This window comes from Rhinopithecus roxellana, chromosome 8 (genome assembly GCF_007565055.1).
Source record: "Rhinopithecus roxellana isolate Shanxi Qingling chromosome 8, ASM756505v1, whole genome shotgun sequence".
Taxonomy (NCBI): Eukaryota; Metazoa; Chordata; class Mammalia; order Primates; family Cercopithecidae; genus Rhinopithecus; species Rhinopithecus roxellana.
In genome coordinates, this window is record NC_044556.1 from 130,660,922 (window position 1) to 130,677,663 (window position 16,742).

A 16,742-nucleotide genomic window follows, 5' to 3' on the forward strand; every position below is an offset into this window, starting at 1 on the left:
GTTTGATAATTTGCTAGAACTACCCACAGTACTTAGGAAAGCACTGTACTTACCATTACAGATTTATTATAGAGGATACAACTTAAAAACAGCCTAATGGAGAGATGCACAGTGCAAGATGTTAGGATGGGGATGGCACACAGCCTGCACATTCATGTGTTCACTAACTTGGAAGCTCTCTGAACCTTGATGTTTAAGGATTTTTATGATGGTTTCATTACACAGGCACAGTTGATTAAATCCTTTTCTATTAGTGATTGAGCTCAATCTTCAACCCTTCTCCATTCTTCAGAGGTCTGGAGGTGGGGCTGAAAGTTCTAATCCTTTAATCACTTGATTTTTTTTGGTGACCAGCCACCATGAAGCATCTAGGACCCTTTGTCCCACTTCCTCCCATTGAGCTATCTCACTAGTATGTAAAAGACAGTACATTCCAAAGGTTTTTGGAGCTCTGTGCCAGGTACTGGACACAAAGACCAAATATTAATTTTTTATTATACCTCAATTGCATTTTTGTATTGCTTCAGATTCTGTATAAGTAGTGAATATTACTGAATATTTTTTGGATTTAAGTATATGTGACATTAAAAAAGTTTGTACATACATCATTTTCCGTTTTTGTACATCCAGTATTTCAATAACACTTTGGTTAAAATGAACAAAAATACATTGATTTAAAATTTTTAGTTTCTATTGTTTCATTGGAAATTTTTTACTGCATGTTATTAGGCCTGGTTAGTCATGGATCTGACAGTTTGGCCACTAATAGAGCAAATAGTAAATTCAGTTGGGAAGAATATAATTTACTGGACTTGAGTACCTGTATTCTTTTCTTTGAAAGAGTGGGTTACTCTGGAAGTTTACTTCTTCCTTTTTGGTATTTATATGCTTGAATATTTGTGCTGGTTCTGGGGAAGGACGTTTTTGACTTCAAGGGACATTCGGCAATGTTTAGTTTTCACAGCTGGAGGGTGGGGATTGGTACTGTTATCTAATGGGTCTCTGGATGCCAGGAAGGCTACTAAAAATTCTGTAATGCACAGAGCAGCCCCCGCAACAAAGAATTATCTGGCCCAAAATGCTAATATTACTATGTTTGAGGAATCCTGCTGTAGGCCAATATGGGCATCACCAGTGTTTAGATGGTATTTGAAGCTTTGAAACTGTGGATATCCTCATCCACTGAATTGATTTTACCATTTTGATAGATATAGAGAAATATTTCTTGTTCCTGTTCCCCAATGACTTATTGAGAGATTAAACTGCAGCCATCCAAATTACCTAAATACGGTTGTTAGCTAATCTAGAGTGTGGTTTTGGGGGGGGGGGGAAGGCAAACTATAAACCGATATTATCTTTATAGTCCTAAACCTTAGGGAAGACTTTCCAGATCACCACTGAAAAATGCTTTAGGACATTGGTCTGGGAAAAGATTTCATGAGTAAGAGCTTAAAATCACAGGCAACAAAAACAAAAACAAAAAAAAAAAATGGGTTTATGTCAAACTACAAAGCTCCTGGACAGCAAAGGAAACAACAGAGTGAAAAAATAACCTATAAAATAAGAGAAAATATTTGCGCACTACTCACACTACAGGGGATTAATATCTGGAATATACAAGGAATTCAAACATCTTAACAGCAAAAAAAAAAAAAATTGATTTAAAAATGGGCAAGTGATCTGAGCAGACATTTCTCAAAAGAAGATGTACAAGTGGCTAACAAATAAATGAAGAACATGCTTAACATCACTCTTCATCAAAGAAATGCAAATCATAACCACAGTGAGGTATCATCTCACCCCAGTTAGGCTGTTATCAAAATGACAAAAAACAAAACAAAACAAAAAAGCAATAAAAATGCTAGTAAGGATGCAGAGAAAAAATAAGTTTTATACTCTGTTGGTAGGAATGTAAACTAGTACAGCTGCTATGGAGAACAGTATGGAGATTCCTCAAATAACTACAAATAGAACTTTTTTTTTTTAGATGGAGTCTCGCTCTGTTGCCAGGCTGGAGTGCAATGGTGTGATCTCGGGTCACTGCAACCTCTGCCTCCCGGGTTTGAGCAATTCTCCTGCCTCAGCCTCCTGAGTAGCTGGGACTACAGGCACGTGCCACCACGTCCAGCTAATTTTTGTATTTTTAGTAGAGACGAGGTTTCACCATGTTGGCCAGGATGATCTCGATCTCTTGACTTCGTGATCTGCCCCCCTCGGCCTCCTGAAGTGCTGGAATTGCAGACGTGTGAGCACTGTGCCCAGCCCAAATAGAACTATTAATACGATATGATTCAGCAGTGCCACTACTGGGCATTTATTCAAAGGAAAGGAAGTCAGTAAACCAAAGAGAAATCTGTACCCCATGTTTATTGCAACACTAGCCAATAGCCAAGATAGGGAATCAACCTAAGTGTCCAACAACAGATGAATGGCTAAAGATGTGGTGTATATACACAAAGGAACATTATTCGGTATAAAAAGAATGCAATTCTATTATTTGTGACAACATGAATGGAACTAGAAGACATTAGGTTAAATGAAATAAGCCAGGAACAGAAAGTTAAACACCACATGTTCTCACTCATATGTGGAACCTAAGAATAGTTGATCTCATATAAATAAAAAGTAGTGCAGAGGATACTAGAGGCTGGGAAGGGAAGAGGGGAGGGGGGAGGATAGGAAGAGATTTGTTAAAGGATACAGAATTACACAGCTAGATAGGAATAAATTCTAGTGTTCTGTACCACTGTAGGATGACTGTAGTTAACAGTAGTATATAGTTTCAAATAGCTAGAAGGAGGATATTGAATGTTCTCAATACAAAAAAACTATAGATGTTTTACATGATGGATATCCTAATTACCCTGATCTGATCACTAAAATGAACATCATTTTAACCTGTCTCCCAGGTTGGGGTGTGGTAGCACACTCTGTCTCTGTCTCCCAGACTGCGGTGTGGTAGCACAGTCTGTCTCCCAGGCTGGGGTGTGGTAGCACAGTCTTGACTTACTGCAACTTCCGCCTCCTGGGTTCAAGCGATCCTCCCACCTCAGCCTCCTGAGTAGCTAGGATTACAGGTGTGCATCACCATGCCCGGCTATAAAAAATAAAATTTCATTAAAAAAAGTATTGAAGATAAAAAGAGTTCTGGAGAATGGTTGTACAACAGTGTGAATGTACTTAACACTATTGAACTGTACATTTAAATATGGTTAAGATGGTGAGTTTTATGTTACATATACCTTACTACAATTTTAAAAAGATACTTATATCCAGTTCTTGATAGTTTCTTATGCAGTCTTCTAGTTTTTTTCTCTAGGACTTTTGTTCTGTTTTCTTCAGTGTTTTTTTCTTAGTCAAGAGAGTTTATAATCTCTCAGGTGATTTTTCATCCTTTTCCAGCTGTTCCTTAATTTTAAAGTATACAAGTTAGCCCTTATCCTAAAAATTGGACAATACTGGACTGATGTGAAGGTATAATGTTTGGATTTTAGTTTATAAATGTTAATTGAAGTGTTTATCAATTTAGGGAACTATGTGTGTTCACTGAATATTGAAAAAGAACTATTTAGCTTCAGATACTTTCAGTATAAAGCTTACTCATGATTTCATATATTGTTTTTCTTTCTTTCTAATAGGCTTTCAAGGATATGCTGTATTCAGCTCAGGACCAGGCACCTTCTGTGGAAGGTAAGATGAATTAACCCTTAAGTTTAATCACAGAAAACCTCTTTTTAAGGAAAGATATTTTGTACTGCAGAGTATAAAACTAATATAACACTAAAACTGTCCTATTATATAGGTCTTTTTTTCCTTTTAATAATATATATTATGATTATTTTCTATTTTATTCTAAATTTTTCTCTTGTCTAGCTCACCTTTACCCTATGACAGATCTTTTACTATGTCCTTATGTCACCTTAGGACTGTGTATCATATATATTGGTTTAGTAAGAAGTTTTTCTCTGTAATGATTCCTTACTTCCCCTCCCCTCCCCCTCCTTCCTTCGTCCATAATTTGCACAACACAGCTTTTCCTTTCTATTTATGTCATGCCTTTAGAGTGGGACCAGTAAAACAATGGAGAATGTTTACAATGGATATGTGTGTGTGTGTGTGTGTGTGTGTAAGCATGTTTATGTATACATGTGTACATGTTCTCATGTCAGTAAATAGGAGCTAATTCAACAACTGTTCTTGAGGGAGAATGTTCCTTCTGAGGCTGGATATTCTTTTTTTTTTTAATTTTACTTTAAGTTCTAGGGTACATGTGCACAACGTGCAGGTTTGTTACATGTGTATACATGTGCCATGTTGGTGTGCTGCACCCATTAACTCGTCATTTACATTAGGTTTCTCTCCTAATGCTATCCCTCCTCCCTCCCCCACGCCCCCCACAATAGGACCCGGTGTGTGATGATCCCCTTCCTGTGTCCAAGTGATCTCATTGTTCAATTCCCACCTATGAGTGAGAACATGCGGAATTTGGTTTTCTGTTCTTGGGATAGTTTGCTGAGAATGATGGTTTCCAGCTGCATCCATGTCCCTACAAAGGACACGAACTCATCCTTTTTTTATGGCTGCATAGTATTCCATGGTGCATATGTGCCACATTTTCTTAATTCAGTCTATCATTGATGGGCATGTGGGTTGGTTTCAAGTCTTTGCTATTGTGAATAGTGCCACAGTAAACATATGTGTGCATGTGTCTTTATAGCAGCATGACTTATAATCCTTTGGGTATATCCCCAGTAGTGGGATGACTGGGTCAAATGGTATTTCTAGTTCTAGATCCTTGAGGAATCGCTACACTGTTTTCCACAATGGTTGAACTAGTTTATTCTTTTAAAATTCCACATCAGGTTTTTAAAATGAGAGTTGAGTGCGAAAAAATATGTATCGAGAATATTCTAAGTTGGATGTAGAGAATAATATCTTTATAAGACACCAAATCTGTGAAGTTATTCTAGTGACAAGCTGTTAGAGACTTGTTCTTATGACAACAGATAGTGAAGTTGTTTAATGAAAGTGTAGATTTATAGTGAAAAGTATCATTTCATCAGTCATATAGAAATATCCATCTTTCATCTCAAACCATTCTGAATTAAAAACATATTTCCTCTGAACATGTAAAAATCTTTTCTCTTATATTAAGTCAGGAATTGGCATTTAGTTTCATGTCACTGAATTTTAGACTATAATATATATACTTCTCTAATATTTAACTCAGGACACTTAAGGTTTATCAATATGTTTAGTTTTTTATTTAGTTATCTCTTATAAAGAATACCTCCTTTACCTATTTTAAAAATATAAGAAAAATGAAATTCCATAGAAGCTGAACTGATTCCTAACCCTGTGTAATGTGCTTTAATATTGGTTCACTTATTTTACTATTCTGTTTGCAACAAAGATACTCTGAGATATATTGAAAATGGTGATGATATTTATTCATTCCTTTTAGGCTGGAGCATGTTTCTAGTATTTTTAAATTTTCTTTCAGCTGTTATTAGAGAAAAACTGAATTTTGTGAAAGTATGCTCAAAATGACAAACATTTATAGTTAAGAGCCTTTTCTTTCTCTCATTGTCCAGAGACATTAACTTCTTTGGACCATGTTATAGGGGAAGTAGTGTAGGAACATGTACTACTTTCACAAGAAAAACATCTGCACACATTCTTTCTTTATACTTTCATGTAAACATACTATACAACTATAGTTTTATAGTGAATTATTGCTTTCTTCTTAGTAGGACATTTCAGGGTGCTACCTTAACTTCATTGATAAAATAGGCTTTTTCTCAAAAGCAAGTCAACATAACAATTTCAGTGTATTGAGAAATTATTTTACTTTAATTTGCTCTCTGTTACTCAAACACACACATTCAAATTCCTATTTTGTTTTGTCCTTTGAGAGTGAATTTCATGAATCAGTTATACATTCCAAAAAAATCTCTATTTAAAATAAATGTTTTATGATTATAACTAGGAAGTGCTAATATTCTGAAATAATATAGATAAGGACTTACTCTCAGGTATTCCTTATCAATTTATATGTAAATATATATTTCAGATATATTTCTGATACATTTCATTATCTACTCTTCTATGTAATCACTGGTATTTCTGATATATTTCTGATATATATCATTACCTACTCTTCTATGTAATCACTGGTATTTCTGATACATTTCATTACCTACTCTTCTATGTAATCGCTGGTATTTTTGTGTAACCATTTACATTGGAAATATATGACTGAGATATTGACTTAGAATTCTGTGTTACAGATTATACAGTATGTTATTAATTTTTCTTTTCTTTCTTTTTTTTTTTTTTTGAGACAGGGCCTTGCTCTGTCACCCAGGCTGGCGTGCAGTGGCGTGATCTCGGCTCACTGCAACCTCCGCCTCCTGGGGGTTCAAGTGATTCTCCTGCCTCAGCCTCCTGTGTGGCTGGGATTATAGACGCCTGCCACCATGCCCAGCTAATTTTCGTATTTTTAGTAGAGATGGAGTTTTGCCATGTTGACCTGCCTGGCCGGTTTTGCCATGTTGGCCAGGCTGGTCTCGAACTCCTGACTCAAGTGATCCACCCACCTTGGCCTCCCAAGTGCTAGGATTACAGTCATGAGCCACTGTGCCCAACCTATTGATTTTTTAAATAATGGCATGTTTAAATTTTTACTATTTTGTTATCCTTTTCTGCAGAAAGACTTGTAAATATAGAATACATGGCAGTAGATTAGGGGATTAAAGTGACTAGAATTGTGAGGTTTTTAAATTCCTGATGTCAGTGAGTATACTACCTCTTGATATTCGTAACAAATTAAACTGCAAACTGGAGGTTTCCCATCAGTGTGTCAATCAATTATACCTTAATAATCAGAGTTGTTCTGAGGCAAGATAATTTTTTACCTTTATAGATTAAGTATAACAATTCTTACATATAGTACCCATTTGACATTGTAAGTGTCAAGTTTTCAGTGATCTAGAACTGTGGAAAATATAAATTGAAATGTCTTTTACCTTTTCTCATGCTCCCTACTCCCAGTTTGCTGTCTCAGTAATTTTATGGAATTAATCTACTTGGGTAAATGCTCACATCCTTACATCTTTATTTTTTTTTTTAACTGTCTGTCTTCCCTCTTTCCCAGGATACTTTTGAAATTAGAGATATATATAAATTATGTGCTGTATTTGATTAATCTATTTTAGTTTTTCCTCTGAATTAATTTCAAGAAAAGCTTCAAACTTTATTTTGTCATATTCTTTTTAAATGTATTTTTTGCTTAAAAGTATCAATGTTTTCTACTCTTTATTTGTGATGGAAAAATATGAGAATCCGATAGTCAATCTAGGTAACGAAACTAAGAAATTGATATTTCTAATGGAAAGGGACATTAAAAGATCATTTTTGCTTAACCTTTATTTTAGATTTGTGTATTCTGAGACCACTTTAAGGTTGCATGACTCAATAATGACAGTTGGGATTATTATTGCTCTATTTGACAACAAAAGAGAATTCTGGAGATTAAACTAATATAAAAAGACTTTTTAAAAAATGACTGCATTTTTCTCCAAATGATATATTTGAATATAATTTTAATTGGACATTTTCTTGTGTCTCTATTTTTAAAAGATTTAAGAATTTTTAAAAACATTACTTTGAAAAATACTAGGCTATTTAACTTGTTAGAATAAAGCAAATTTTATCTTTCAATAAATTTCTCTCCTCATTTTTTTATTACTCCATATAGTTCCCAGAAATATTGGGGAAGGTTTATAGAATAAGATAGCACATATTAGATAGCAATAGTTACAGAATTTAGAATAAGGGGAAAATGAAGATAGAATAGTGAGAGTAAAACTAGAGTAAATTTAATAGAATAGATACCATGAGGATTCTGGAACAGAAAAAGAACATCAGGCATAAACTAGAGAAATCTGGGTAATGTATGGATTTTAGTTAATAATAATATATCATTATTGATTCATTGATTACGACAGATGTACCATATTTATGTAAGATGTTAATGATAGAGGGGCAGCTGAGTTGAGGGAATATTGGAACTCTCTGTACTATCTTTGCACCTTTTCTGTAAGTCTAAAACTATTCTAAGGTTAAAAGTTTATTTGGCCAGTTGCAATGGTTCACACCTGTAATCCCAGAACTTTGGGAGGCCTCCTGAAGTAGTCTCCTGACTACTTGAGGTCAGGAGTTCGAGACCAGCCTGGACAGTATGGTGAAATCGTGACTCTACTAAAAATATAAAAATTAGCTGGGTGTGGTGGCGCATGCCTGTAGTCCCAGTTGCTCTGGAGGCTAAGCAATGGGAATTGCTTGAACCTGGGAGATGGAGGTTGCGGTGAGCTGAAATCGTGTCACTGCACTCCAGCCTGGGCGAAAGAGTGAGACTCTGCTCTGTCTAAAAAAAAAAAGTGTATTTAAATAAAATAGATACCATAAGATTTTGTACAATTGACACAATGTAAATTCAACTCTGAATTTTCAGAGGATAGAATAAGATATTATTTCAAAATTGATATAAGGTGAATTTACACCAATTCCTCAAAAAACGTAGCTTTTACTGAACATGAAATTTGAGAGGAAATTCTTCCTTGGACTCTCATGGAGAGTCTTTTGTTTGTGTGTTGAATAGTATCTCCAACAATAGTTTTACAAAGAGCATGACAGTGAGTTTTCAAAGGCTGCTTCTTATAATCCAAGGATGTAATGTAAAAATGTGTTACTGTGACCTACAATCCCTAAATAATCTGGTCCTAAATCATTAATGTCTGTGATCTCACCTTCTACATTTCCGCTGTTTTTTCCTAGGCTCCTTTCTTTCTTTACCTAAATCAGGCCAGGCTTCCTCTTGCGGTCTGATGTAGCCACTTAGTCACTTTATATTGCATCACTCTACTTTATTTGTTTGCATAGCATTTGTTACTTTCTGATATCTTGTTTTAAAAAATTGATTAATTCTCTTTCTGGAATGTAAGTCTCTTGTGACTAGTGATTATGACTTTTTAAAATTTTTACATCTAGTATCTGAAATAGGCACGTAGTTTACATATTTACTGGACACATCATTGAGTAGGAATAAAAGTGAATCCTTTTCTTCAATTCCTTGAAGCCAACGTACTGTTTATGAAAAAAGGAGTAAATTAACCTAGCTTTGCTTCTCTATGTGTGTGTGTGTTTTAAAAATTTTTCAAATTCTCTTGATCTATTATGTTTAGATGCAGAATTTTACCTGCTGGTTAGATGACCAAACATATTATTATTAGTTGTTGTTTTACAGTACTGGCATTTTGATTTCATAAGGTGTAGTCTGAGATGACACATACGGTATTTTTTTAAAATTAGTAGAGGAGCAGATGATACGAGTTCATAATTTTAAAGGTTTTTTGTTTTTGTGGCATCATGTTTTATTGCTGAGAAACTATATTTTATGAAGTATTGAGAGTATTTTGTTAAAACACTAATTAAACCGTTTCTAAAGTTTTTATGTTTAGTATGCCTCCTTTCAAAGATACATGAAGGGCCGGGCACGGTGGCTCAAGCCTGTAATCCCAGCACTTTGGGAGGCCGAGACGGGCGGATCACGAGGTCAGGAGATCGAGACCATCCTGACTAACACGGTGAAACCCCGTCTCTACTAAAAAATACAAAAAACTAGCCAGGCGAGGTGGCAGGCGCCTGTAGTCCCAGCTACTCGGGAGGCTGAGGCAGGAGAATGGCCTGAACCCGGGAGGCAGAACTTGCAGTGAGTTGAGATCCGGCCACTGCACTCCAGCCTGGGTGACAGAGCGAGACTCTGTCTCCAAAAAAAAAAAAAAAAAAAAAAAAAAAGATACATGAAATTGGCATAGATTTGAAAGACCATATGTAGGTTGTTAGAGGATTTTTTAATATTTATCTACTCAGTGGAATGTATTTTTTAGACTAAATTAAAATAGACCTTTTGATTGATAATTTTCCTTTTATATTTTGTTTCTGTTTTTATCTTATAATACATTCCTTTTGATGGAGAGTATACATAGCTAATGTTAGCTTAATTCATCTCTGAGTCAGTTAGCTGAATACAGCTATCTGACTTTGTGAAATTGGATAAATAAATAGAGAAAAGGACATAAGTAACTGGCCACCACACTAGTCTCTGTTTTTCTGCCATTTCTTCTTTAGTCTCCATGTTCCCTCCCCAGTCTTGTGAACAGGTTTTGTTAGAAATTTTGGCTTAGGTTCTCTCTGCTTATTTTATTTGGTTAGCAGATGTGTTACAGTCTCCCTAAGCTCCTTAGAATTCAGTTCTTAGTGACATTGAAGATGAAAGTGTGCTTGTAAATTATTCATTCTTATTATACGCTTCGATGGACAGGGTCCACTTCAAGCATCTTCTTCCATGTCACCCCTGTCCCCAGATCTTTGTTGTTTTAACAGATGTGAGCTTGCTTTTTAGTTCTGGAGAATGGAAGACTGAATTGCATTTCTAAAATTCATGAAGTAGTTTTCGCATTTATAGGATTACTGTCAAATATGTGCATTTATATAACATTACTTTTTCATGTTTTTTTAAATCTTGTCCCCCCCCCCCCAGTTTCCAGTTTGTTATCCTGCATATTTATCTTGAAAAAAATTATTTACATGACTTTTCTGACCTAGGTGTAAAACAATTCGGTGTTTATAATAGGCAGAGCCATATTTAATCTGCTACATTTTCAGTTGGGCAAAGGCAGGAGAGTAGCTTTTCTAAGTTCTATTTTTCTGTTAATGTTGTTTTGTCAGTGAGGTATCCTAGTCATTTATTGTCTCTGCTCGAAGTGAGTTAATGTTGCATGAGAAGACTATACAAGGGACTAGTAATGAGGTTAACCCCAAGAATGAAATGGTAATCTGTCTGTAGGCACTGAGCCTTGTTGTGAGAGCCATAAAGAAATACAGATGGCTAAGATTGGAGGTTGAGACAATAGGCAAGCCAACAAAATAATTGCCATCTCTTTAAGAATGATATATTTTATTCTTCATTAACTCCCTTTAGAAAGGATGAAAAGACCTGATTGATACTCAAAAGTCATGTAATGGAGTTACTTCTGAAGGATGTGCCTTATTGATGATTTGTTTCATGTTTACATTGGAAAATGATTTGCGTGTTCATTTGTGTTATGGCAATGACAACTTGTAGATAACAAGAACTATTAACTTCAAAAATGGACTCGTATATTCTATAAAGATGTCAGTAACCTCAGTCTAGTTCGCTAATAGGCAAGATGTACTTCTGAAGAACAGGTAGCATTGCTATTTGATTTGAAGAAATATCTACTTTTTCACAGAAAGAGAATTAGATCTAATTTAATGCCCATTGTTATGACATTAGATAATGATATAAATAGTAAAATTATGTTATGAAAACAAATACAGTTTTTAGTAGCATATAGGTAGGAAGCTGGAAGCGATGAAGAAGTGTTGTGAACACAGATTTATAATCCTTTCTTCGTGACACTGTATTTAATGCATCTTTAGTGTTTAAAGTATTTCATCACCTGTAAAAGTCACTAATATATAAAGTCACCGTTTTAGTTATCACACAGTGTCATTTCTTTTTTATTACCAAATTTGAGAGAAGGTCATGAAATAGGGAAGAGATAATGATAAAACATTAAATCATGGAACAATAAAGATCTGGGAATTAAAAATGTAGACTCTACACTGTAGAGGAAAAGATAACAGCAGATGGATATGATGATTTCAGATAGAATTTCCTGAAGTAGACATTAGAAAGCTGGAGCAATTGTTAAAGTTTAAAGTTGGCAGAGTTCAAAGTAAGGGAAATTCCTCGAGTTCTTTTCATTTTCTTTAGGCAAGACCACCTAAGGTGTTTAGTAAAAAAACAATGAGAAAACTAGAAAGAAGCATATGAAGTTGTGATCAGAGAGTAGTGGTTTTCCAGTACTAGGTATCATTGAATAAAAGAAAAATTCCTGCCATTGAAATGGAAGAGATGCTCTAAAAATCATTTAGAGTAGCATCAACTTCGGTTATCTGAGGCAGTATGAAGAAAAAAGAGGAAGTCAATAATTGGAAAAGTAGATAATCTCTTGTATTAGTTTCCTTCAGTTGCTGTAATAACCACAAACTTGGTGGCTTAAAATGACAGACATTTATTCTCTCACAGTTTTGGAGGCCAGAAGTCTGAAATCAAGGTGTCTGCAGGGCTACCTTCCTTCTGGAATTCTGGGGGAGAATCCGTTTTTTGCCTCTTCCAGCTTCTGGTTATTGCTGGCTTTCTTGGCTTGTGGCCACTCCAATTCATGCCTCTTTACCTTATCCTTTGTCTGTCCTCTGGGTATCTGAGGACATTTGTCATTGGATTTAAGGTCTGCCTGAACAATCCAGGATGATGTCATCTCAAGATCTATAATTACATTACAAAGACTCTTTTTCCCAATAAGATCACATCACAGATTCTAGGGATTTGATATAGATATCTTTTTTTGGTGGAGGGGAAGGGACACTTTTGTGCCTACCATATTCTTAAAAAAATTTTTTTTAGTTGTTGTTTTAGAGACAGGATCTTACTCTGTCATCCAGGCTGTAGTGCAGTGGCACACTCATAGCCCACTGCAGCCTCAAACTCCTGAGCTCAGGAGACTGTCCCACCTCAGTCTCCCAAATAGCTAGGACTACAGGCACACGCCACTGTGCCTGGATAATTTAAGAAATTTTTTTGTAGAGACATGGTATTGCTATGTTGCCCAGACTGATCTTGAGCTCCTGGGCTCAAGTGATCCTCTCGCCTTGGCCTCCCAAAATGCTGGGATTATAGGCATGAGCTGCCATTCTCAGCCTACTATATTCATGCATTTACATTTAAAAAATACATTTTAATGTTCTTCAAATTGTGAACTAGAGCTTGAAGTCCAAATGAGGCATTTGCTTCAAGTGTTTCTACCTGCTGTATTTTGAAAGGAGCAGTCAAATGGTATCAAAGAAAAATTCAGGTATAATTCCAGAAAGTGAAAAACTGGCCAATAGATATTAGTCAGACTTGAGTGTATAAAATATAGTAAAGGACCATTTATCTGCCTCTAGTGATAGTTACATGCAAAATATCCCAAGTTATATCTCAAATTTATCTTTATTTCCAGTATTCTTCCTGGGGGAAACAAGGACCACAGATCTGTTTTTAGTACACAGGAGCAATGTATTTTCCCCTCCCCCATCCCAATTTTTTTTGATTGTGGAACTTTTAAAGACATACACAAGTAGTGAGGGTGTATAAACAACCCCACTTTTCAATAATTGAACTTTAACCATTATCAGTGAAAGGGCTAATTGTGTTTCACCCCACTCTTGATTGTTGTGTGTGTGCGCGCGCGCACACACACACACACACACACACACACACACACACACCATGTTTTCTTTATCCATTCATCTGTTGATTCCATATCTTGGCTATTGTGAATAGTGCTGCAATATGCATGTTGGTGCTGATATCCCTTTGATATACTAATTTTATTTTCTTTGGATTGGTGGATTAAGTGGTCATTCTATTTTTAGTTTTTTTAAGAAACCTCCAATCTGTCGTTCACAGTGGCTGTAGTAATTTACATTCCCACGAAGAGTGAATAAGAGTCCCCTTTTCTCTGCATCTTCAGCAGTATTTGTTATTTTTTATCTTTTTGATAATAGTTATTCTAACTGGGGTAAGTTGATATCTCATTGTGGTTTTGATTTGCATATCCCTGATGATTAGTGATATTGAGTACTTTTTTCATATACCTGTTGGCCATTTGTATGTCATCTTTTGAGAACTGTCCATTCAAATCCTTTGCCCACTTTTTAATGGGATTATTTGTTTTTTCATCATTGAGTTGTTTGAGTTCCTTGTGTATTCTGGATACTAGTTGCTTTTCAGATGAATAGTTAGCAGATATTTTCTCCCACTCTGCAGGTGCTCTCTTCACTCTGTTGATTGTTTCCTTCGCTGTGCAGAAGGCTTGTAGTTTAATATAGTCCCATTTGTGTGTGTGTATGTGTGTGTGTGTGTGTTTTACTTTTGTTGCCTGCACTTTTGAAGTCTTACCCGTGAAATGTTTTCTCAGACCAATGTTCTGAAGCATATCCCTTTGTTTTCTTCTGGTAGTTTTATAGTTTCAGGTCTTACATTTAAGTCTTCTATCCATTTTGAGTTGATTTTTGTATGTGGTAAGAGAGGAGGATCTAGTTTCATTCTTCTGCATGTGGATATCCAGTTTTCCCAGCACTGTTTTTTGAAGAGGTTGTTCTTTCTCCAGTGTATGTTCTGGAGCCTTTGTTGAAAGTCAGTTTTCTGTAAATATGTGGGTTTATTTTTGGATTCTTTATTCTGTTCCACTGGCCTATGTATATGTGTTTAGTCCAATATCTTGCTATTTTGGTTACTATAGCTTTGTAGTATACTTTGAAGTCAGGTAGTGTGATGCCTTCAGCTTTGTTCTTTTTGCTTGGGATTGCTTTGGTTATTCGGAGTCTTTTGTGATTCCATGCAAATTTTGGGATTTTTTTTTCTATTTATGTGAAGAATATCATTGCATTTTGATAGGGATTGTATTGAATCTGTAGATTGCTTTGGGTAGTATGGTCATTTTAATGCTATTAATTCTTCTGACCCATGAGCATGGGATATCTTTCTGTTTGTGTTGTCTTCACTTTCTTTCATTGGTGTTGTTTAGTTCTTATTGTAGAGGCCTTTTGCCTCCTTGGTTAAATTTATTCCTGGGTGTGTGTGTGTGTGTGTATATATATACGTATGTATGTATATGTATATATATGTAGCTATTGTAAATGAGATTGCTTTCTTTTCAGTTCATTATTGGTATATAGAAATGCTACTGATTTTTCATATGCTAATTTTGTATCCTACAGCTTTACAGAATTTATCGGTTCTAAGAGGTTTTTTTGGTGACATCTTTAGGTTTTTCTATATCTAAGATCATGTCATCTATAAAGCAGGACACCTTGACTTTCTCTTTTCCAATTTGGATTCCTTTTTATTTCTTTCTCTTGCCTGATTGCTCTGGCTAGGAATTTCAGTACTATGTTGAATAAGAATGATGAAAGTGGGCAGTTCTTATAAGAAAGGCTTTCACCTTTCCACCTTCAGTATGATGTTAGCTGTGGCTTTGTCATAGATGGCCTTTCTTTTTTTTTTTTTTTTTAACTTTATATATATTTTATTGTTGCAGTAATACAGACTACAAGAAATTAGCTTATTAAGTAAAATCTACCTTCATTCTTAATTTTACTATACTGTTTCTCTCTGAAACCTTCTAATCAGGTCCTCTATGGGACAGCACAGAATACTAGGAAAGAATTATTTAACGGTTTTCTTTATATTTAAAAACAAATCTTAGGGATTTTTAAAATTTTTTTTTTTATTATACTTTAAGTTCTAGGGTACATGTGCATAACGTGCAGGTTTGTTACATATGTATACTTGTGCCATGTTGGTGTGCTGCACCCATCAACTTGTCAGCACCCATCAATTCGTCATTTATATCAGGTATAACTCCCAATGCAATCCCTCCTGATATATGGCCTTTCTTATGTTGAGATATGCTCTTTCTATGCCTAGTTTATTGAGAGTTTTTATCATGAGAGGAGATTGAATTTTATCAGATGCTTTTTTTGTGTGTCTGTTGAGATGAGCATATGGTTTTTGTTTTCTGTTGATGTGATATTTCATATTTATTGATTTGTGTATGTTGAGCCATCCTTGCATCCCTGGGATAAATCCCACTTGATCATGGTGTATTATCTTTTTGATGTATTGATGGATCTTGTTTGTTAATAATTTGTTGAGGATTTTTGCTTCTGTGTTTGTTTGTCAGAGATACTGGCCTATAGTTTTTTTGTTGTGTCTGGCTGATTTTGTTACTGGAGTAATGCTGGCCTTGTAGAATGAGTTAAGAAGAGTTTTCTCCTCTCCAGTTTTTTGGAATAGCTTGAGGAGAACTGTTGTTAGTTCTTTACAAGTTTGGTAGGATTCAGCAGTAAAGCCATCTGATCCTGGAATTTTCTTGGTTGGGAGACTTTTTTTTATTACTGATTCAGTCTTACTACTCGTTATTGGTCTGTTCAGGTTTTCTGTTTCTTCCTGATTCAATCTTGGTAGGTTGTTCAGGAACTTATTCATTTTCTCCAGGTTTTAAAATTTGTTAGCATTAATTTGTTTATAATATTAGCATTAATTTGTTCATAATAGTCTCTAATAAGTTTGTATTTCTGTGGGATCAGTTGTAATGTCTCCTTTTTTCTTTCTAATTTTATATGGGTATTCTTTTTTTATTGGTTAGTCTTATTAGTGGTTTATCCATTTTACTTTTTCAAAAACTTATTTTGCTGATCCTTTGTATATTTTTTTAGTCTCTATTTTTTGTTTATTTCTGCTCTGATCTTTATTATTGCTTTTTTTTTTTTTTTTTTTTTTTTTGAGACAGAGTCTCGCTCTGTCACCCTGGCAGGAGTGCAGTGGTGCGGTCTCGGCTCATTGCAACCTCCGCCTCCTGGGTTCATGCCATTCTCCTGCCTCAGCCTCCTGAGTAGCTGGGACTACAGGTGCCAGCCACAACGCCCGGCTAATTTTTTGTATTTTTAGTAGAGACGGGGTTTTAATTTTTTATGTTTTTAGTAGAAATGGGGTTTCACTGTATTAACCAGGATGGTCTCGATTTCATGACCTTGTGATCTGCCCA

At 35.3% G+C, this 16,742-nt stretch overlaps 1 protein-coding gene across 3 annotated transcripts in view; it reads left to right on the plus strand.

Moving 5' to 3' along the window:
* XPR1 (xenotropic and polytropic retrovirus receptor 1) overlaps positions 1-16,742 on the plus strand; it is a 257,480-nt gene that overhangs the window by 54,779 nt on the left and 185,959 nt on the right. For all 3 annotated transcript variants that reach the window (XM_010375641.1, XM_010375642.2, XM_030935137.1), the window contains exon 2: positions 3,639-3,690. In XM_010375641.1, coding sequence (XP_010373943.1) covers positions 3,639-3,690 — 52 coding nt within the window. The remainder of the gene's footprint in view (positions 1-3,638; positions 3,691-16,742) is intronic.